This window comes from Toxorhynchites rutilus, chromosome 3 (genome assembly GCF_029784135.1).
Source record: "Toxorhynchites rutilus septentrionalis strain SRP chromosome 3, ASM2978413v1, whole genome shotgun sequence".
In the NCBI taxonomy this organism is placed as follows: domain Eukaryota; kingdom Metazoa; phylum Arthropoda; class Insecta; order Diptera; family Culicidae; genus Toxorhynchites; species Toxorhynchites rutilus.
Genome location: NC_073746.1, coordinates 140,853,536 through 140,876,330, shown reverse-complemented (window position 1 = coordinate 140,876,330; position 22,795 = coordinate 140,853,536). Strand labels below are relative to the sequence as shown.

The window sequence follows — 22,795 nt, the reverse complement described above, 5'->3', positions numbered from 1 at the left end:
TAACAACGCTCGTCAATATGTAATTGTAGAACACATGCGAATTGAATTTTTCGATTTTTCCCATTTCCATTCAGAGTTTTCTTAAAATTTATTTTCAATTGTCATGTTTGGTTGGAATATGTGTATTATTTTTATGGAACCCCCTCTCCTTTCCAGAGAAGGGAGGGGTGTCAAACCATCATAGAAACATTCCTCGTAGCCAAAAACCCTCACATCCCAAATTTGGCTCCATTTGCTTGATTAATTCTCGAGTTATGCAGAAGTTTGTGTTTCATTTGTATGACAACCCCCTTACTCTTAGAGAGGAAGTAAATAAGTCGAACCACCCATAGAATTAGTATTGCTCCCAAAAACCTCCATATGCAAATTTTGGTTCAATTCGCTTGATTAGTTCTCGAGTCATGCAAAAACCCACCCCACCTCCTCTCCGTGAGACCACCTTAGAAACTTAGAAACTTCCTTGCCTCCTTAAAATCTCCTCATGCCAAATTTGGTTCTGTTCTTTTTAGTTCTTGAGTTATGCAGAAATGTATGCTTCATTTGTATGGCCGCCTCCCCTTAGAGAGAAGGGAAGAGTTCCAGACAGACAGACAGACAAACAGGCAGACAGACAGAAATCCATTTTTATATATATAGCTCAACTGATAGCCTAACGGAATCCTACATCAACCATGCGGTCGTGTCTAGGACACAACCCTCCTGTGATTTTTTTTTGTAGACTTAGGGTGCTCATACACTGTTTGACCGAAGCCAAATATTTGACTCTTTTTGACAGATAAAATTTGGTCAACGTGTACTGATCAAATATATTCTACACAAAACACGACAAGCAAATATTCAATTATTGGATGCCTAAAATATTTTTTCAGTCTGTTCTTCGAACCTTCGAACCTCAGTTGATTTTTCCAAGTTCGGTGTTTGATATTGTTTACTACTGTTGAAAATTGAAGAGTGGCAAACAAAATAGTGTTTGTACAAATATCAAATCAAACCTTATCTGTAAAAAAATATCAAATATTTGTCCTCCGGGCAAACAGTGTACGGCCACCTTAAGTACTTATCGGGCTGCTCTCATATGTGCGGTGAAATCGAAAATTTGTTTTTTTACTGTTTACTGTCAGCCCTTTCTTCAAACGACGCGAAACGCCTTGTTTCTTGGCAATATTCTTGATGACATTATTGATGTGAGACTTGAAAGTTAACTTGTCATCAATAATAACTCTTAAGTATTTGATTTTATTTACGCTTTCTAATGTGTCACCATCTATTTCAAAATTTGCGTCAATGCTGGAGTTTGCTGCAGAAATTAGGATGTATTTTGTTTTACCAACATTTAACTTTAATTGTTTAAATTTGATAGATAGTACCTTTGCTTCACACCAACTCAAAACTTTTGTAGATGTCAACAGTTTATCTTCGATATCGCGAATTCGAGTGGGAAAAAAGAAACCCAGTATTTTCGATAGACAGCTGCAGTGATCGATACCACGTAAAGTATCGATCAAAAAATTGAGGGTTACAGGATGTCAAAAACAAACCCAGTTTCATATATTTTCGAGCGGTTATGGACCCGATGTGGACCGAATGTCACAAAGTACTATAAAAGTACTGGATTAAAGCTCCTCTCTCACCCCCGCATGAAGGACTGTCTATAGTTTGAACTATAAAAGTACGCGATAACTGGTGCTGAGCGAAATGGCATCACTGCAGCGATTGCCTTCCCTCTCTCGCATTGAACTGTCATTCAGATAAACAAAAACGAGAGAAGTGAATGGATTAAACAATTTGCTTGAGTAAGTATGTTTTTCTTTAATTAATGTTTAATTTTGATGTCTTTTTCTTTGAATTGCAGCTAACAGAAATTCGAGGAATAAAATAATGGGTTGATTTTAAGGATAATAGTACCATGTACTATTCCTACGCAATAGTCCGGAATAAGTTCCAGTTGTGTTTCCTTGTGTATAGAACCCGCGATTAAGTGTGTGTCAATAGCAACTTGGTATGTATATCTATTGAATATGTGCAATAAATTATTAAATGAAATGCATTTCATTTCAGAGTACGCCCCAGTTGTGGAAAAGCTTCTGTTGCTATGGCTCCAATTACCGAACCTCAAATTTGCCGGAGTAGAACCCGTATCTGTATTCAACGATTGTATTAAACACACTCTTCGCTAATGCTATCAACATCCAGGATATGAACAGGAATAAATAGGAATGTTCAGGTAAAACTCACTTGCACAATTTATAATAATCAATACATTTATGTCTACATTTACTTTTTAGTGAAAATTTGATTCATCCACACCGGTGAACCAAAATGTTCTGTAGCATATAATTTGTTCAAAAGAAAATTTTTGTTCGCTCATTATATAGTGCTTTTATTTATTATAACTGTAGTACAGCCTTGTATTAGTATTGATGTAAATAAACCAGCATTGTAAATAAATTAAATAATTTCCATCGCCGGTTTTTTAAATGTTTGTTTCAACTTTCATGAAAACAAATACCACCATAATGAGGGTTGAGCAGTTTTTCAATCGGTCGACGCGGTGCCAGATTGGCACAGGTTTGGCTCGAAATTGGTTGTCGAATACGAAGGGTAGGTCGACAAAATCGTTGCAAAATGGCACGATATCGGTACCGTTGTCGACACCATTTGTTGGGACCAATCTGGCACAACAATGTAGAGTGGGAAGTCAACAAAGAGAAAGTTTCGATACATATTTCAGTTTTCCTCCGAGGCGAAAAGCGAAAATACAAGCCAGGCGGGTGAAATCGTAAATGGTGTTTATGGTTCCAATAATAGCCACATAAATACCCGTCTCGATAATAACCGATTACGTGCAATTTTGGTTTCGTTTTTGGTGCTAAAGTTCACAAAATGTAAGCATTGTTAAATTGTCCAATAGAGAACGGAAGAAACCCGTTAGAATCACTTGAATAAGGCTGAATACAAAAGTGAAGTATGGTTGCTACACGACTAAACGCAAAAAAGCCTCATGGATCGAATTTCCATCTGTGAATCGCTGCTGAATCGCAACAATATCGACCTATTTCTGAGGTGGGTGGTGACTGATGGTGAGGGAGGGTCACTACTATGAACTATGAGCAAATGCAAAAGCTATTTGAATTTTTCGTAAAAAATCATTGTATTCGATCATCTTCTTCCAATTGTATGTTAAAAAACAATTACATCATACAGAAGTATAAATACAGAACACGTCAAAGGGTGAATAGCGAATCATGGAATGTGAGAGACTGAATATCACAATAAACACAGAGTGAAAAACAGATGATTTAATTTATAAATTTTACAGAATTTTATTTCTTCCTCAATTTCCGACGATTTATCAAATAAATACTTTTCCTCACATACAGGTACTATTATATTACATAAATTTACAAGATACAGTAGCATTGGATAGTATGAGGAGTACAGTCACTGCTTACGTACGTGCATTTTTATAGGATTCATTAGTTAACGAGAAACGACTATACATTCGAAGTGATTCGTGCCTACCAGAAGATACCTTCTGCCCCTAGCATTCCTGTCGTGCTGCTTTGTAAGTTCGCGAGATGCGTTCTCTTCTACCGTACACAATAAATAAAACATAATGCTTCAACAAATATTGTTCGTTTACATTATAAAACAATCTTCTTTTTTTTTCTCACTTCAAGGCTTCCCTATTCAGATGCAATCTAGAATGATTTGTAGTGTATTTTACAATGATCTTAGAGTTTTTAGTTAAATATATTAGCTAACTTTTAAATTAGATCTATGTACAAAAGCGGATTTGCTGCAAGCTGCTTACCTTCCTAGCATTTCAATGCTGAACTTTCAAAAAATCTGAACAAACAATATCACACACACATGGCTCATTCTGGAGAATACACGCACACCTATAAATCTATTTACTTTTGTACAGTTAAAACTAACACCTAGTGATTTCCCTAAACTGCGTTTAGGAGTCCTTATTGGAAGTCACGCATTCTTACTCGTTCGTTCGAAGTCGATCCCTAACCATTCTTTTTATCCAGTTGCACAAATTTACAATTTAGTACGTTCTGTAACCTACGGCCCGGCCGATTAAAAACAAAATAGATTGTTTCGTCGGTATCTTCTTTAAGAGGATACCCAGTTATATAATACAGTGTTTCTAGCAATTTACAGAGAATCCGCGGTGCAGTGTATAGCACGTAGTTTCAGCGACATCCACAGCCGACCACGGTCATGTCCTGGTAGTTCTTCAGTACCACCTTGTTCTGCTCGTTCAGATAGAGCATCGAGATGGAGGAGAGTTGAGTGGGCACACAGCAGGCCTTCGGCGCCAAACTGGGACTGATCGAGTTGACCAGTGTTTGCACGATCGCATGGTTGGTCGTGTTCAGGTGGTCTGCGATTGGGAACTGACAGTCACCGTGGCAGTAGTACGCCTCGTACCCGGGAGGCGCCACGATCCAATCGCTCCACCCGACGTCGCTGAAGTCAACCCAGAGTGGACGCCGCTGGCACGTATCGCTACCGTTCTTCCTTCGGCGATTCCGCATGGGCGTTCGCCTGGCCCGGTTCGCATTGCTGATGGCATCCCGGATGGGACGCTGCTTGTGGCGTCCGTCGTCGGTGTAGGTTAGCAGTAGCGGCTGCTTCTGGGACCATTTGTCGTGACTTTCGTCTATACTTCGTCGTAACCGCACGTGGTGCTGTTCTGGCACACCTTGCGGCTTCTGTCTGCTCTTGCTGATGACCTGTATAAACAGTCCGTAGTTGCGCTTGGGAGTGCGCAGCCACCGCTCAACGGCGGGGAGCACATCCAGACTGAGCGTTCCCGTTTCGTTGATTCGAACCGTTTTGGAATCGATCAGCAGAAAGGAAGGGACCCGTTTGCCTTTCACCCCCGGCTGCAGGATGTCGTACACCAGCACGTGATGCTGGACAATACGGCTCCGTTTATCCTCGATGGCGTCCCTGTTCAGGGCAAGCTCGGCGGCCCGTAGCTTCTCGTGTCGCGGAATGTTCGACACGTTGAACATCAAGCGAAAGCGATGGTGGTGCTTGAAGCGGTCGTCTATTTGACTCTCTGTGAAGGGTAGAAGAAAATAGAAATATACAGTTAATATCAGTTGCGGGGTAGTAACAGGCAGTTGAGTTGTGTAATGGGATTGCTTTCGAATTTTCAAATGTGTTCAACCGTTGTTTATCAAATCGATACATGCTATTTACATTATTCGTTTGCATCTATTTGGAACTTGTTCACCGTTTCGTTCGATATTTTGCCACGGTTGTCCGCTTCGCCTGTTTACGTTAGGTCAGAACTGCTGTTTGGCTGTGTTTACACGATTATTTGTTTCGCGATTTAGGTGTGAATTGATTCACGCTTGTATTCCGCACAACATAAACAACGGTTAATATGCCCCGTGAGATTCGATTCGCGCAGCTGCTCAGGGGATCGGTCGAGGTGCTCTCGACAACAGCGCCCTCAAGCAAGAAGAAAAAAATGCCGCGAAATAATCAATATCGATCCTCCGGTCTCCACTCAAAGCGTTTCGCCGCCGAAAGACCATCTCTCCCGGTGAGCGGCTACTAAAGAGCGTAATTTATTTCTATTTGATGTTGAATGATTCCGCGAATAAATTCTGTCTGGTGAATATCTGTAAACAACTCGGAATGATTATTGACTTGCTCTCGCGCAGATCTTCCCATTAGCTGCTCGTTCGACATGCGGCGCGCAAAAGGTGTGCGCGCGGGAACAGATTTGTTTTTGCCGCGTGCCGCCATCCTCTTGACGTGTGGCACAGTGAAAATTCGCGGGAGAAAAAAAACAAAAAGTGCATAATTTCCTAGCACTCGCAACGGCGCAGATTTACGTGGAATATTTGCATCTGGCCAAGCCGGCGGGGTGATTGAGCGTTTGTTGCAAATTGCAACTCGGGCTCCTCCAGGGTGGGGGGTTTGCCGCGGTCTAGTCCGGGGAAAGGTGTGCTGGAATGTGTCTGAAATCAATCGGTGCAGAGGTGTGGTAGAGTTTGAAGCTGGGTGACACCAGCTTCATGTGACGACGGGTATTAGGGAAGTTCTGGGAGGCTAGGTTGGTTCTGGAAAAACTCCGCTGCTTGCACGGAAACGATTGTGAAAATCAACTGCGCAACGATTCTGAGAAACGATTGTTTCAGTTTTGTAAATAATGGCATTTCTAGAGAGCTATTTTGTTTACCCGAAAGCGACTAGCTTGGGGAGAAGGACTCCGACGTATGTAAATCGAAAGCCACCACGCAGCAATCACTTGGGCATAATATTTATCGCACATTTGCCTTGACAAGGCCGTCTCGAACAACCCGAGAGTGTATCAACAATGCGAAAGTGAGAGGAATGTGTGTGAGTGGGTTAAAACATCTCCAGGGCGGATCAGCATGCATAACATGGCCGGACCTGAGGGGTTGTGGAATTTTTATTTTCACATTACGTTCAAGTACGAATTAAGGTCAATTGAAAGGTACCTCAAGCTGCGCGAGATAGAGAGTAGAAACAGACACCAACTCGGCTGCCCGGTTTCGTTCGCTTTTCGCTGGCATGTGGAAGAAAGTGATTGTCTTGTTGGTCAAACTTATTGACGGAACGGAACTCTTTTCGGAGCTATATTTGCTCACGAAACTCGACCATGTGTGTTCCACATCACAGCATCAGCGATTGCATAGGGATCAAACAACCCGGGACGGGGTGTGAATGTGTTTCGAGTTGAAGAATTCCAGAAGCCGGCTGTTCTGTCCCTTACCAGTACTGTGGCAGTAGCCACTAATGAAATACTGATAATTTATTACCCAGACTAAGATGTGCAAGTTTGTATAGTATGACTGGTAAGATCACCTAACGAATGCATTAACCCTCTCCTTCTCTCGAGCTCCGGCTATAACAACCCTCCGCTGTGAACTGTTATTTATTGATCTGAATTGTTTACGTAATTCATTCGCTCATCAGACTCGAGATCCGGGCTTCCTTCAACGGTGAATTCTTTGTGTTTCCCCTCAACGCCTAGTAGTGGTCACATGATCACACAGCAGGACATTCGAGCTCAAGGAAACGCAACCTTATTCGTGTACCAGGGGCTTCCCCTGTAAGTTACTTCCGCCAGCGACCAGGATCAATAGATGACCACTTGATGAAGTACTCTGTTTACAAAACGGATGCATACCTGGTCGGTGATGGTCATAACTCGCTGCTACCGAACGGTTTAGGGGGGAAAAATCACATGCATTCCAGAAAGGCCGCCGTGTGCCACGGCCAGCAAGGCAAGGCTTTCCAAAAGTGGTTTTGTAACAAACAAGTCAACTTTTGCCGGTTCGCGTCGTGGCAACGGGTTTCCATATACATGCATACATGCGAGATGGGGAGAGAAACACGTTGTGCTGGCTGCTGTCACGGATTGTAACACCTGATACACCCACGCATTGCCTTGAACGCGAATAAAAAATGTGAAAGAAGCACAAGATAGAGGCGAAAGAGCGCGCGGATAGCAACAATAACAGCAGCAACAACAACAACAACAACACTAATAACAACAACAATAACAATAATAATAATCATCGTCTTGAGCCAGCAGCTGCAGCGATGTGTACACACATGTAGATGACTGCATGTGAGAAGTGGTCGGTGCAACTTTTCTCTCCCTGCATCCCCATGGTGGGCAAGAGAAGACAAACTCGATGGACAGCTCCGCGCGCACAGCTGGTCCGAAAAGAGTCCTTCGAATTCCACCGGCGTGATATGACATGCAGTCGGGCCCGGGCCAGGTTTCGAGTGACAGAAAACAGAAAAAAAATGTTGCGATTCGCTTTCTGCAAATTAAAGAAAATCGAATAGCGAATTGTGGGATCAAGATTCCATCAGTATCAATTTATTTCTTTTTTAATTTTGTATTTTATGTTGCGATTCACTCTGGAATCTCAGGCCACGAAGAGTAGAGTCATTCGAATGGATGGTCCAGAACAATGAGCAGAATTCTAGTATGCAGAAGTGATGCTTCAACAATCTATTCTTTAGAATTGTAATGGAATTCTCGTAGTCATTTGGAGCCGACATTTCAACGATTAAGTGATCGCTTTCCACATAATCGAGGTGCAGATTTCAGCACCTCCACTCTGAAACTCATACCTGGAACTACCAGAAGCAAATCAAATTTTAGGACAAGTCCCTGATGACAGTCTAACAAATTCTGTTCCAGTGGAGCAATGGATGCGGGGAGGAGCTTCATAGCTCGACCAAATTGTGATCATGTTCCGCTAGTTTTGCCACAGACTACGGCAGTACAAGACTGAATCGGTTCAACTTGGTGTCCTTGGATACATGGTCTGTATAAATGGGGAAAGATGAGTCCCATCTTTCTGATTTGAGATAGTGAACATTCTAACTAATGAATGTTCACTATCTCAAACCAGAAAGCTTGAACTAAGCAACTTATTGACTCAAAATCAAGTCGACATCTCCGAAACGCGACTCTTTCCCTCCATAAATTTTATCCGGTTATCCGGCTAGACCTCCCCAATTCGTGGAGTGACGACGTTGCTGTCAAGGTTAGGCAGGGTATCCGGAGAGATACTCCCGCACAAGAAAACGAGTGTTGTAGGAGCGATTGACGATTGATGTGGACAACAACCGAACTCCCCCAAATCTCCTAAGATCTTCATAAACTTAGGAACAACAAGTATTTTAGATGCTTGCGACAGGAACCCTAGCTGATCACCTCAATTCACGAACGAACCAACTTTTCTCGCCCCAGCTGGAATATCATCGATTCTGGTCATGTTTTTATCCGACTTGAAATCTAGAGCTGGTCACTTTACACTTCCTGGTGATGTTTGGGCTAGATATTCATCCAGCACCAGCTCCGGTGGCGATGAGACGGGACTACCATCGGTGGGTCGCTTACAGTCGTCTGGTGGACTCACGACGTTTTCGGAGGAGCGATCCATGCTGCAGAAGAGTCCAGCATTCGAAGGTTTCCAGTAAGGTACAAGTTTTCCACGATCGAAGCATTCACACGACGGATTATCCGGCAACGAAAGCGGTATCGGTATCGTTCCGGATTCCGGGTTCCGAGAAAAGCATTAGATTCGGACCGAATGCTGGATATCAGGAATAAACGTGGCAAACTCCTGAGGTCCTGATAAGAAGGATTCATTTACAAACTGGTGCAGACGAATTTTCCAAGTTATCTTATAAGAACTGGGAGAAATATTTTTTCCATCCTTTGTTCTGAAATTTAGCTCTCAGCATAAATTCATCTCAGAACTTGAAGCAGTCTCATCTGGCCATAAGGGAGTGAAGGTTGTCCCGAGTCAAATTGCATCACGGGAAAAAAATTGGCAAAATTCACCCATTCAACCGATCATCTTCAAATTTTCAGGGAATAATGTAAAAAATATGATTCAACTTTTACCATGTTTGTTTTTTTTTCAACTAATTAAACTTCCATATCCAAAATATCCTTCATCTTCACACTACTCATAAGATCTTGTACAACGTTTGGACCAACTTTTTTTTGTGCGTTTTGAGGTTTTCTTCATATCTTGCTCCGATTTCACTTCCTTGGGATGCGCTTGTGTAAAGTGACCAGATGGTCAGATGTCTAACGCGGGACACAAAAAACAAAAAGTTATGTATATACGTTATGTGAGCATAAACCATAGTTTAGCGAGTCTAAACTGATCAGTATTATTTCTTTCTGAGTATCTGCACTCAGTTGTGATTTTTCGGTAGTTTAGATTTTGTTTACGCTTGAAAATCACTCGCTCAATCAGAGCATTTACGCCTGGCAAGCACGATTCAAAATACAATTTTCTTCGAATTACCGAATTGAATGCTCGAGAAATGCAATTCATTTTTTATCGATTTTATTGTTAACGTTTGCATTCAAAAAAATCTTCAAATTTTCTTCAAATTACCGAATTGAATGCTCGAAAAATGCAATTCATTTTTCATCGATTTTATTGTTAACGTATGCATTCAAAAAAATGGACTAATTTCGGATGGTGATGAAAGATAATTTATAGGAACAAATTTTCTTTAAATCTTACGTTTATTAAGTCTACAACAAAAATGATTCAAGGATGTTGGTTCGCAGCAGCAGCACTGTCAAGCAACTTGATGATTTTTTCATATTGCAAGCTCCACCCCACAGCGAAGGAGTTGGACATCCTGAGGCACTTTGTGTCCGCCAGATATAGCCGATCCGGTATTTACAATATCATCTCTTTGCCGCTCCTTAAGCCGGGAGATCGAAGCAACCGGCCAAACGGTGGAGAAGAATCTGACCAAAATGGACATATTTATGCGGAAGCCGTATCTGAGCAGCAGGCAATCACCCAGAAGGAGTAGCTTGCGGTGCTGGTGAAAAACTTCCTTCCGGCGAAAGAAGTGAAAAACTTCTTTTCGTACTCATAATGAAAGACGAGACGTCATGATGATAGAATTCAACGAATGGCAGGGGACCGGGTACTTTACGTTCCCCAGGTAAGCGATGACGTCGAATATATCATTCACATCAAGTTCTCGAAGAAGGTCCTTCTCTGACAGACGTGAAGGGAATGTCCAAGCCGCTCTTCTTTCGAGTCATATGGTGAACGGGGATATATTGTAACAAAGGCTCTGTTACGCCCTAGCTGCCTGCATGGACTCCTCTAGTCCTCTCAGGGTCGGCTCAATCACAGCCAGTAAGATTAACTCGAAAAGGAGGAACACACGTGGTTTATATTGTTCGACGGCTTTTATTCAATTAATCCTATCGTCCCTATTTCCCTAGCTCGTTTACACTTTACTCACAGGTGTTTGGTGTAGTGTGTCTGGGCCCGCCGTTGACTCCTCTGGTCGCTGCTGCGGTTCATGTCCTAGACGTCGTTCTGGATTTGGGTCTGCCGCTTACCGGAATATCCGGTTCGGTTGACTTCAGGTTATGTGGATTCTGCTTTACGGGTTTATGGATTCTGCTTCACGAGTTTGTTGCGATTTCTATACCAGGATGTGTGTTCACTGGAGTATCCTACTCTGTTCTGTCCGGGTAGTATCCGTGTTCAATCCGGGAGCTCACCTGCTCGGTCGGATGCCCGCGCAACAGGAGCACGGACGACGACACAAACAAAATGATCTATCGTCACTAGATGATGTGGGGGGGTTTAGTTTCGCCACACCATTTGTAGCGCTATTCGATGTTCGCGCAAATTCCAATAGATGGACGTTCGGTCCTTATAAATCCGTATAACAAAAACTTCTACTTTACAAGTTGAGGTTGAATAGAAACTCTTTTTGTGAGCGCGTCTGGTCTTGTTCCGGTGGCTCAAGCAAGTGCCCGAGTCAATCATGGCGAAACTCCGAGGAGCCCGCTGAGTCACATTCGGGTCGAGTCACCATGCATCTCGTACAGTCGTACCAACCGTTATGATGAATATGTGTGTCGTATTGTGTTGTATGGGCTGTATATAAAACCTAAGTTTGTGTTGTATGTATCTCTACCTTATGCCGTCTTCCTAAGATCTAGATAACTTTTTTTTAAATTTATTTATTATTTTTATTCATTATATTCATGTTTTCTTTATCAATCGTATATATTTGTATATGTGTTCTGTCTAGCTATGAGTGTGTTCCACCGTTTTTTGATGAAAAATTCAATTTATTTATAACCGTGGGAGGAGACGAAGCCTCAAATAACCCGAGCAAACAGGTGACCTGTCACAATATATAGTACGAAGTGCTTGCCGGAGTTAGGAAGGTGATGTGGTCTTTATGACGAATCTGGGATCAGCCCATTATGCCACGATCACTGGAGGATGGATCGGCTGGAGATAAACATTGTCGCGAAGACCACAAACCTTCCCAACATTCCCCAGCTGCACCCGATAGAAAACTTTTGGGCGAATGGCCAAAATAGAGAGACAGGCGACCACCAAAGCCACGAAAATGTAAAATAACACGCCGATATACAACTATTCATCGGCCATGGTTCCGGTTCTGGCAACTTCCGTAAGACCGCCCAGCGCTTCATTTACGATACTTCATCAAACATCTCTGCCTCTTCTTGTCGAGTTTACGCTAGTTCTTCCGACTTATTTAAAACGTTAAGCCCTGACCGATGTAGGGGACCAAAGTTGAACTTTTCGTGTGACTCACGTTGGTCCCTGCGGATCAATAGGGGACTATTATAAAAATCATTTTCCAATTTTGTTGCTGCTGCTTCTAGTTGAGTTGGCAGGAGGCGATCTGGCGTGAGGTAACATCCATACGTCTCACGCAGAGATCACGAGTTCAATTCTCACTCCCGACATTCTTCCAAAAATGTAAGTAAAAAGTGACGAACCAGCCGAAATGTGTTGAAAATCACTATAATAAAGAAAAAAAAATGTTTCTAGTTGACACTCTCTAAAAAAAAAGCCCAATATCGTTGCGATGAAACCAGCTCAACGTAATAATCTTTGAATGCATTAGAAGCGCTCTTGAACAGTCTGCCAAATAAAAGTTTTTTTTTGAGGTTCATCCATTTAAGAAAATCAACATGATCAATTGTGATATTGAAATATATTGTTATCGCGGGACATTTTCGTTTGTTTTGCCAAATGCGGGACATTTCGCGGGACGGAATCTTACGCGGGACATTTCGTTGAAATGCGGGACTGTCCCGCGTAACGCGGGACGTCTGGTCAGTTTACGCTTGTGATTACACTATACAGAAATCCATTTTGGCCACTTTTTTCCTCCTGATCGATGGTCAAGCACTCGTAGAGCAGAATAAAACACGACTTACTGTAGATTGTACCATTCCCAGCTTCCTACTGATGGCACGATGAAAAAGATCCGGATTTTCGAGGTACGTGGCCAAAATTATTTTGTGTTGCTGCTGTTCTTCCGACTCCATTTTCACAACGATTGCACATCCGCTTTGAGAAACTTACACAATGTTCACATTGATCTAATTCTACTCAAAATTACCAATTAGTGAAAAGTCATTTAAAAAAATGATGTAATTCGAGTCGGGACAGACTTTATATTTTTATATCCGGTACAACATGTCAGGCAAACGATAGCGCAATCGCTGCGAATGGTCCCATGCCAAAGGGATTAAGTCAGATTCATTGAGGAGTAACAACAATCGTACAGTACTTGAATAACTGGAAAACTATAGTAAACGAAGGAATGAGCCGAGCTGTTTTATTTCGACCTAGGCATTCTCAGAAGGTGCAACATCACAAGCACACATTGTTGTTATTTTTATGCGTTGGCAAAGGTTGGTTGCTATGCATAATATGGTACAGTAAGTTACATCTAATTCGACATCTAGCTTGGATTTTTTTTACCTCTAATTGGACATTTTTGTAAACACCGAGTTCGGGGCCCAAATTATGGCTCAAACATTGAAAATCGCCACCAATTTCACCAATGTCTCCGTTAGAAATTCTAGAGTTGATTTCTCTGAACCCAACTGCTGCTGATTCCATTTTTTTAAGATTCTAATATAAAACTTTATACAAAGATGGAAACCTTGAATCCTTGCAACATCCAACAATAAAGCAGTTCTCAGAACATCGTCTTTAGTATCGAACCGCTTTTCGGTTTGCTTAATTGTACAAAAAATATGATGGTTCTAAAAGCTGTTTAGTTTCCGAATAAATCTGAGTGTATTCGGTCGTTCCAGTATGGATTGCTTTATTCAACTTATTAATCATTGGCGAAACGTAGTTAAAAACAGTAAAATAGAACCTTTCTAGGTTACGTTAGGCTTTCTCTGTATTGAAAAATCTGTATATTCTGTATGAAACTCCAAAAATATGTAATCTATAACTACAGATTCCTAGTTTGAAAAAGTCCGAAAAATCCGTAGAAGTACAGCTTTATTCTGTAGATATGATAACCATGGAAGTCATGAGTGATCGTGGTCATTCCATTCGTGTGTGAAAAACTGTTGTTCTGGTTGGGTAAAACGGTCAACTCCTTGTGTGGGTAAGACAAATAGTAGAAAGTGATAGAAATAGCGTCCAACTCGCGCTCTTTCTCTCTCTTTCTATCAGTTTTTTTTCTACATTTCAGTTGCTCGATAGACAACCGATGCGAGAGAAAAACCACATTATAATTATTCCTTTTGCGAGGAATGAATTTCTATGCATCGCGTAATATATTATATCTCCGTCCGCGCACAAAAATTCATCATACTTGCACCACAAAAAATGTTCGGTCTGGTCTTATTCCAGTAAAAACATTGAAAACATTGTTTTGTGAAACATTTGATCTCTTAATGAGATAATTTATGTATTGAACTGTAGCGAACTGCATTTTAGTTTCAGAAAACATATGTTTCCAATGATGCGATCAATGTTCTCAACCAGTCCGTCTCAATCCTCGTTCCGCAACGTGGCAAAAGTCACATCGTTTCCTATTAGAACCTTGAGGTTTCAAAGTCGAAACAAAGCAGAGCAAGTGTAAAAATAAGGATTCAGAGAAAACCCCATGTACGGATTTCTCGTAAAAGTGAAAAATGGTAATCGCAAACCAAAATCTATTTAACTTCAAGAATAATTCAGTTTTCGAGTTTGCAATAAATATCTAGAAAAAGAACAATAAAATTCGAAAGCCAACTCGATTAGGATGTGTAAAACAAAAAGCTATTTACCTTCGTGTATAAAACTCCGCACGGTGTTGGCGTTGCGCGTGTTGAGCCCTTCCTTTGGCACGTTGACGGAGTCGACCAGATCGTGGCCCATGATCTGGGCGTACAGCTGCTTCATCGCCTCCGGTATCACCACCTTAGATCTATCAATTTTTGGTCTTTTGGGAAAACCGAACAGACTTAAAAGGTTCTTCTCGATTTCGACTAGCGTTGCAGGATCGGGCTTACTATGGCTAATTCTACTGCTATCACTATTGCTACTGCTATCACTATGATCTAGGCTGCTGTTGCTATCACTATGCTCCGCGAACTCCGCGGCATCTGCCATCTGTAGATGCAACGCACCGGCCCGGTCTAAACTATCTTCGTCCACCTTTGGCTCACTTTGCGCCACGCTCGCGTCACCGAACGCCTGGCTGGCCGCTGCGGGTTGATTGTGGACATCTTCACTACTACTGCTGCTGCTGCTACTCCTACTGTTGCTTCTGCTAGTGCTGTCGGAAGGTAAGAAGGATTGATCGCCGGTGCTAGCGACTTGCGTTACACCCTGTAGAATCGCCAGCACCGCGAGGACAAAAAGCCACGCGTGCATGCTCGTGTTTGCAGCTCTGGAATGATACAAACGGAAAAGAAGAAATGAAATTAATATAATTTAATTAGACATTGCACAGACTGTTAATTGCCACCGGGCAGCAGCACTGAACCGATGCCCATGTTTTGTTGTGGATCGGAATCACGCGCTCAGCAGCGGCACACATCACAGCACTGACGGTTTATTGCTGAGTGCGATCTTTGGCCAACTTATCCCCCCCCTGGTTCAATTGTGTGTGTGTACACAAAATGGCGGTCGTCACTGTGGCTGGCACGGTATATAGGATGCCGACACCGTTGACCGGGTAATAAGGAGGTAAGGTGCCATGTTTTGTAGCGTGCTGCCCATAAAATAATGAGAGCTGTTGCTCGATCGAAAATAATTAAAACCGGGCTAATTTGTTTATCATTTCACGCGCGCTCTCGTGCACGGAAATTTTTTACATGAGTCGCTGTTTTGTCGATGGAATTAATTACCGCAAACATTTTGCTGAAATTCGATCATATTCATTTCCGTCCGTTCTCTAGTGCGCGAGAAATATTTTCTCAGGTTCGAGCCGTTGTTAGGTGCTTCCCAGCAAAGTTCACCGAATTTAAACAGCCTTCCCACCGTATCACGTCACGCCGGGAGGTTGGGGATGGTCGGAATGGTTTCGCAGGTTCAACGAGTTATGACTGAAAGGACGCAAGAAAACAGCCCGATAAACATCAGCCTCCAACTTCCCGAGCTCTAATGCTAGTATTTATACACATAAATTATACCATTAATAAGAACACACGCTGCGCGCTAGGAAAATTATTATTCATTCGCTACAAAGTAGAACGAGGAAAAGGTCCACAGTGTCGACTGAGCCATAGGCTCAAAATGACGGATATAATTCACTGAAGTGAGAGACACCGGGCCTGGCTGAGAAAAACAGAACGTTGTCTTTCCACAAAACCGCGTAGACACCGCGGCGCGCAAACATACATTTTTAGGCCTCTTCCTCCAACACACGAAACTGGAACCTAGGTTTGTGTGTGTTTGCGCAGGAATTCGTGTGAGAGTCACTTTTGACGAGAACGCTGGCGGCCCCGGGCAGCAGCCAGCATCCATCATTAACGGCTCTCGTAGCCGTCGGCGGCTAAAACACAGAGGATAAATAAAACAACGATGGGCCTTCCTCATCGCCGATAGCTTGAATATCGTTGAACTTTTCGAGCCACAAGTTCTATCGAGCGCACCGTAGAAAGCACATCTGAGTGCGACTCTGGGCTGCTGTGGCCTGCACCCAGGATGAAGAGGACTGAGAAATTATCTATGTGCTTAGAGGGAAGAATAATAAAAGCGGTAGTAAAGCACTTCTCAAGTGCTTATCCCGCAGAAAACGACCCTCGGACCCCTGAGGACTTTAAGACAAAGGAGGCTGCAAAAATGGGCGGGGATCTGGAGAGCACGGGTAGAGAATCCCATGGGATCATTTTTGGGATTTCATTCTTTATGCTGGTGTGGAAACCCACTTGAGATTCAATGATCCCGAAGGGAAGGGAATAGCAAAACAACAGCTCTCGACGCGGAGTTGATTGTTTCAAGGGGAAGAGAAAACAAAGTGTTTCATAACGAGCGCAAACTGTTGCACCTGATACGATCCGAATCGGGTGGAACACAAGTAGTTTCAGGGCCAATTATTAGCGACGAAATGCACCTCGTTTGCTGGGAGGTTGTGAACAGATTTCTACGCATCGTGTGCCGATACCTGTACTGGAATCAATGAATCTTCAAGTGAACTGGAGTGATACCTGCGGGCTGTGGGTGAACTTCATTACATAGATTAGCTGAGTGTTAACCACAGATATCTGCACCAAAGGTAGAAAATAAGGTGTGTCAGGATGACATTGTACAGATTTCGTAATTCATTGTGGCAAGTTTGCGAACGTGAGCAACGTCGCGGACTCTACAATATTTCTAGATGACTACCAGCAAGGGAAAACCAGATACCTGATATTCATTGATCAAACATATCAATGGGAATTAGGTATGTCAAAACGTGACACCTATTTTTAACAAGTAAAAGTTGTGGAAGCATTAATCTCTCGATGTAAAGAGTAACTATAAGTTATGCTTGTTCCTATCAATATAATAATAGGCAACAAAAGGGGTTAAACACTCAACCATTACAGTGTCTTCCTATTTTCATGGCTCTGAAATTCCATCGGCGACGTACTGCTTGTCTCCTACCGAAAACCTTTTTTTGGCAATATGGCGAGACATCAGTATAAACAATTTAACACATTTTACAACTATCCCATATCGCAGTTTTGTGTACCTGGTGTGTCTTTCTCTGTTATCCCTTCACTCACACCCACACCCACTGCTGGCACGCTACTCTTCCGAGAAGCTGAAACCTGAGCCTTCGTTCGTCTAACCTTCTCCCTGAATCGAATGCAAATGCACTTGTTGCAACAATAACAACAGCAACAAAAATCATCAATAAACAAATAATCATTATCATACGGAACCAGAGCGACCAACACGCTTTATGTAAGCCAGGCTTGGCTGCGGCTGCGGCGGAGAAGGAGGCATGCAAGCGAATCCATCGCAGGGTTGTGCGTGTGGAAACCTTCCGAGCGCCCGTTACCGCACCCGGACACCTTCCGAAAATCTGCACCCGAGACCTAATCCGCCTTGGCGCCAATTTCCATACTCGTTCCGTTCATTCCGGTGTCACATTTAGAAGTTTATTTATAGGGTACCGGTTCTGGGGAATGGTTGAAAAAAATAGCGCAAAACTCACTCAGAATTCAACAGAATCTGCATCGATCAATCGGACACTTGAATCTACGCACGAGGGGCAGCCTTACACATTCTTCCGCCGTGTGGGTGATCTTGAAATTGGGAACAGATGATCGCCTGGGCGTATGTAACCTTAAATATCGTCGGCCTGGAGGCCAGCGCCCGTGATCTCCTCTATCGATCAGAGGAGCACAATTGAAGCAGACGACCGACACTTTGTCCCCGCCGCCAGAGCAGGTATACACCTTTTTATGGACATTTCGACGCCTCCGGCTGTGGCATGCAATTGGGTTTTATTTGACACTTGCTAGCCGGAAAAGTTTGGCAGTTGGATTATGGCAGTGTCTGACTGGCGACACAGGTTTTACTGGTTGCAGAGGGTAAAGCAACGGTTACACGGGCGACGTGTGCTCCAAGTTTGAACAAGTGCCCTGCGAGGGCCGCTTCTGCTTGGGATGCAAAAACGATATCATTCGATTACGAATGTCGGGTTGGAATTGAACCTTCCCAATGCGCAACTGTATCGATTCACTAGTTCCATGTGGTACGCTGCTTGGTGGGGACAAACTTACTCGGTAGAGCGATGAACGCTTTCCTATTATTCATTATCTTCATAGCAGTTGTGTTGTGGTTTCTGTTGAAATCTTTGCTGAAGACGGCTTTTCGATGACTTGATATTAATCAATTAATCAAATTATCTTATAGGAGCTATAAGATGCAGGGAACCTGTGGAACATGAATCACATTCATCGCAAATACACTTCATTTTTATAGAAAGGTGAGTCATGGACTCATGACTACGCCAATGAAAGCTGTGGTTTAATGCATTGCAGATTTAATTATATTTTTATTGCAGTCACAGAACGTCAATCGCAGATTTCAATCGTCAATTACGATATTATGCAATCAACAAAGTCAAGGTAAACAAATTGTTTTTTTTTTTCAGACATAATATTTTCACATAATTGTTTTATTCAGCCGGGTGCTATGATTGAGGTTAACATCATTAAGAAGATCTCAAGCACAACTGTCAGTGGGGAACCCAATTCAGGCCGAAAACAAAGGGAAAATGCCAGTGGGGAACTCGATATGTTGGCTCTTGTCAGTTTAATAGGGGTTCTCTAAAGACGTCACCCGGGTGGTTTTATTCTAGTTATCCCATTTGAAAGCAGCTATGGCGTGAATGAAACGCTCAGCGATATTTTCATGTTTGACAGTAAGATGGCACTTGCATAACTCCAGAGAACGAAAACGAATAACATGTGACAGTCGTTTGGAGTATGATTTATATATATTTTTTCTGTTTTGCAAATAACAACGAAATTAATGAATTATGTAAATTAAAAAAGAGGGAAAGTGCTTGATAGGCAGAGATTTTATGTTATTGTTATTGATTATTGCTTAGAAAAAGAGTGAAATAAATTGAATGAATTTGAATAAATCTTCAAATGTAAACTGCCTTATTCAGTGAAATTAGTAGATCAATGTTTTTCATTTAATATGAACGCTTTATCTCTATCACAAGTTGTACAAACAGCTAACGTTGTTCAATCTTCGTCTGCAATTTTTTCTATCACTGTCAACGTAAATTCAAATTTGAAGTGTTCGTTTCAGATAACTCCTTATTTCTAGGCTCAAATTCGTACAATGTAATCCGTTTCCGCGTTTGAGCTATTCCTATCATTTTAGGGAACTTTGAGATTTCCTGTTGAGCCACTCAGTTATTACGTTGGTTGTTCACGACTTTTTCGATAGACGCTAGTCTCAATCGAGTAATACTTATATTTGTGCATCTTCCAGAACCTTTTCTCTTCCATGTCTAATGTGCGATTTACATAGAACGTTACGGAAAAGAACGTCCACGTTCCGTCAACGTCTCTATCAATTCACACATGCAGTCTATGCTTGCAGCAGCACCGTGGCGTCAAATGAATGACTTATTTAATGTTATTCATAGTGTCGCCAGCACGTTGATGTTGTACGTGAATCGCACTTAAGACAGTCTTCAACATCAAATTCACCGTTCTTGGAGGGCTGAAATCACTCTCATCCTCTCGCTTACCGTAAGTATTGGGTCTTTTTATAGTGGTCTAGAACTATAAACTGACAGCACTGTTTTACATGTGCGTCATTTTAACAGCTATCACTTGTTTCGTGAACCTGAAAGCGAAATTATTCAGTTCCCTATTTGGCGAACTTTATGGACCGGTGGAATCAATTTTCTTCGAAAATGATGCCGGTCAAAACGTATTAGTTTATGGTGGAAGCTAAAGGGCCATGATCATAGATTTTATTGTTTCAGAATTGCCTTCTGCAAATTTGCCCTCATGAGGATGAGTTACGAATTCAACAAGATGGTCGATTTAATTGAAAAAGAAGGTAGGTAAATGAACAGTTTCGCGTAATCGACCCGTGAATAGGCCTCCAATATCATGCGAGTTAACACCGTTGGACTGCTTTTATGGGTCTATGTGGAGTCTCTGATCTACACAGATCACCTGCGGACGATTGACGTCAAGGAAGACAACATTGGCCTCGTTGTATACGCGTAATATAAGAATATTGGGCCTCCCGATTGTATTTCTTCCGAGCCAGCCGGAGACAACCTCATAAACAAGCAATTGATTTTGAATGCCAGCACAATGTTGCATTCTGTAATTCGATCGACAATGAACTTAATGGATTTTCGGGTGGAATAAACACGCTTCCAAAATAAGAATTATGAAAGTAGATGTTTTATGTGATAGTCACAATTTTTTTGCAGGCGATGTAAGAAACTTGAGCGGAAATTATGTCTATTGATGATTTTATCATATAATCATTAAGTTTTAGCGGAAATACTGGAAGACAACGAAAAATAGTTTGTTGAAGGTCAGCATGACGTATTGTGAGTATTCAAATAACATAAAGAATAATTATCATTCAAATTCAACAATTTGAAACTGTTTTAAGACCTGCTAAATTGATAGAGTACGGAAGAATTAGTTTGACGTTTAGTTTGCGCTTGGGATGCAATGTTGCCACTTTTGCATATGTCGATTGGGTTTGAATCTCGGAAGGATTGCAGAATGCAAAAGTCGATCTCGATCGGATTGCGAAGTTTCAAATCCGATCGGGTTCCGGAATAAGGGTGTTTAGATTTTCTAACACTGTACTCGTCGAACACCTACATCTACTAGAAGCCGATCACGCACACAGCCGAACACATGAGAGTGAATACAGTTTACACAGCTGTCAAAAGTAGACGCGACAAAAGAAAAGGCCCGGAAAGGATTGCATTCGATAAGGGCACAGTACAAATAATTATACAGGGCGGACCCGATTATATATAGCTTTCGATTTATTGTCACTGTATATAATCGAATCCTGTATACAATCGAGTCAAAAAAAATTTTTTTATTTCTTATCTATATATATATACTTTCCATTTTTAAATATAAAAGTAGAGTTTAATTTTTGATTCATCCCCTTAGAGTAATAAAATTTCTTTCTCATATAAAAAATACGAACTCTTTCAGGAGGTGATAGATAATCATATATCCTTCTACGCATATGTTCGAATTTCAACAATGACAGAGTTATTGCACTATTCTACTGCTTCTGTTTGCTCTAAACTGTCTCTAATTCACAAATCGTAGATCATTACGTAGAACAATTGAGTTGCTTCCATTTAAAGGATGATAAAATTGTATACAGGACACAGTTGTGAAACTTCCAAATTAGTTGGTTTAAGTAACATTTCACTTTTTCGTTTTTAGGGTGTTATTCTTAATTTTATCCGAAAAAATACATAATAAACATTATTTTCCTATCAATCAAATTAAAGCTCTCTATTCGCTCTACAATTCGCACATTGACACCCAACTTCTATCTATTTTAATTTCTTTGGAATATCATTTTAAACAATTCCTGATGAATCTTCAACTAAAATCTAATAAAATCACGATTTTTATCACACTGTACTCATAATAGCCAATTAACTTCCACTTTAACGTTGAAATATTACAATATAATCGAGTCTAAAATTGTATATAATCTAATCATATATAATCGAGTCCGACCTGTATCCGATTCAATTATAAACGGGTAAGAAAATCAAATCAAATCAAATCAAATTGACTTGATTTGTGAGTTTAAGCTGTTCTGATTACTAATGCTGGCACATAGTTGACGACCGAAGAGCTGGATTAACACAGGTCAAATTGGTCGAAACGTCTAAGATTCCGGGAAGCGCGGCTCTCAAAATTATTCTGAAGTTCAAACATTTTTAATTTGCAGAAAACTGAAAAGCTATGCAAAACTTCTCAGTATTCGGATAAAAGTTTCTAAGAGGTGTCCTGAAGCCCTCTTAACATTAAGCCTACCACGGAAGGTCAAATAACCCCTTCTAAAATTTTAATAGAATTGCTTTACAAAAAACATGATCGCATCGTTATTTGTCTTTACTATTTTTCTTTAAAAAAATACATGAGTGCCTTTTTCAATGCATACTCCTTTTAAAATTGTGCTAAATAATAGATTTTTCGCTATACATAACATAACATTTTAGAGATAGATCATTTGACATGCTATGTAAGGAATTTGTATACATAAATCATCGGTAGGTTTCGTGTTGGGAGTTTTCGAGAAATCAAGGAAACACCGGAATTGAAAGTTTCAACCGTAACTGTCAATCTGTGTAAAGTGCGATTCACATACAACATCCACGTCACGTTCACGTCCCGTAGAAAAGAATATTTGACGGAGACGGACGGTTCGTTGGGGTTTTGTCTGGGCTTTGTGTCTCG

At 41.5% G+C, this 22,795-nt stretch overlaps 2 protein-coding genes and 1 long non-coding RNA gene across 7 annotated transcripts in view; 2 read left to right on the top strand and 1 right to left on the bottom strand.

Moving 5' to 3' along the window:
* Positions 1–1,609: 1,609 nt before the first annotated feature.
* Positions 1,610–2,404, top strand: LOC129779988 (uncharacterized). Of its 2 annotated transcripts, XR_008743810.1 has the most exons (4): positions 1,610–1,793; positions 1,853–1,999; positions 2,059–2,224; positions 2,286–2,404. It is a non-coding gene; the product is annotated as an uncharacterized LOC129779988 (long non-coding RNA). The 2 variants fall into 2 exon arrangements; XR_008743809.1 differs by having other exon boundaries at positions 1,641–1,793; positions 2,059–2,320.
* Positions 2,405–3,298: 894 nt separating this feature from the next.
* Positions 3,299–22,795, bottom strand: part of LOC129777578 (protein decapentaplegic) — a 95,113-nt gene continuing 75,616 nt past the window's right edge. For 2 of the 4 annotated variants that reach the window (XM_055783944.1, XM_055783943.1), the window contains exons 2-3: positions 14,648–15,252; positions 3,299–5,080 (exon numbers count right to left, since the gene is read on the bottom strand). In XM_055783944.1, the coding sequence (XP_055639919.1) occupies positions 4,206–5,080; positions 14,648–15,236 (1,464 nt within the window). In that variant the 5' untranslated portion in view covers positions 15,237–15,252 and the 3' untranslated portion in view covers positions 3,299–4,205. Of the gene's footprint in view, positions 5,081–14,647; positions 15,253–15,712; positions 15,848–18,009; positions 18,311–22,795 lie in introns of those variants that run through there. The other 2 variants (XM_055783942.1, XM_055783945.1) reach the window with 2 other exon arrangements.
* LOC129773531 (uncharacterized) lies at positions 18,344–19,374 on the top strand. The gene is made up of 5 exons (XM_055777145.1): positions 18,344–18,388; positions 18,544–18,583; positions 18,714–18,786; positions 18,865–18,928; positions 18,987–19,374. The coding sequence occupies exons 1-5, from the start codon at positions 18,344–18,346 to the stop codon at positions 19,131–19,133; spliced, it is 369 nt and encodes a 122-aa protein (XP_055633120.1). The 3' UTR covers positions 19,134–19,374.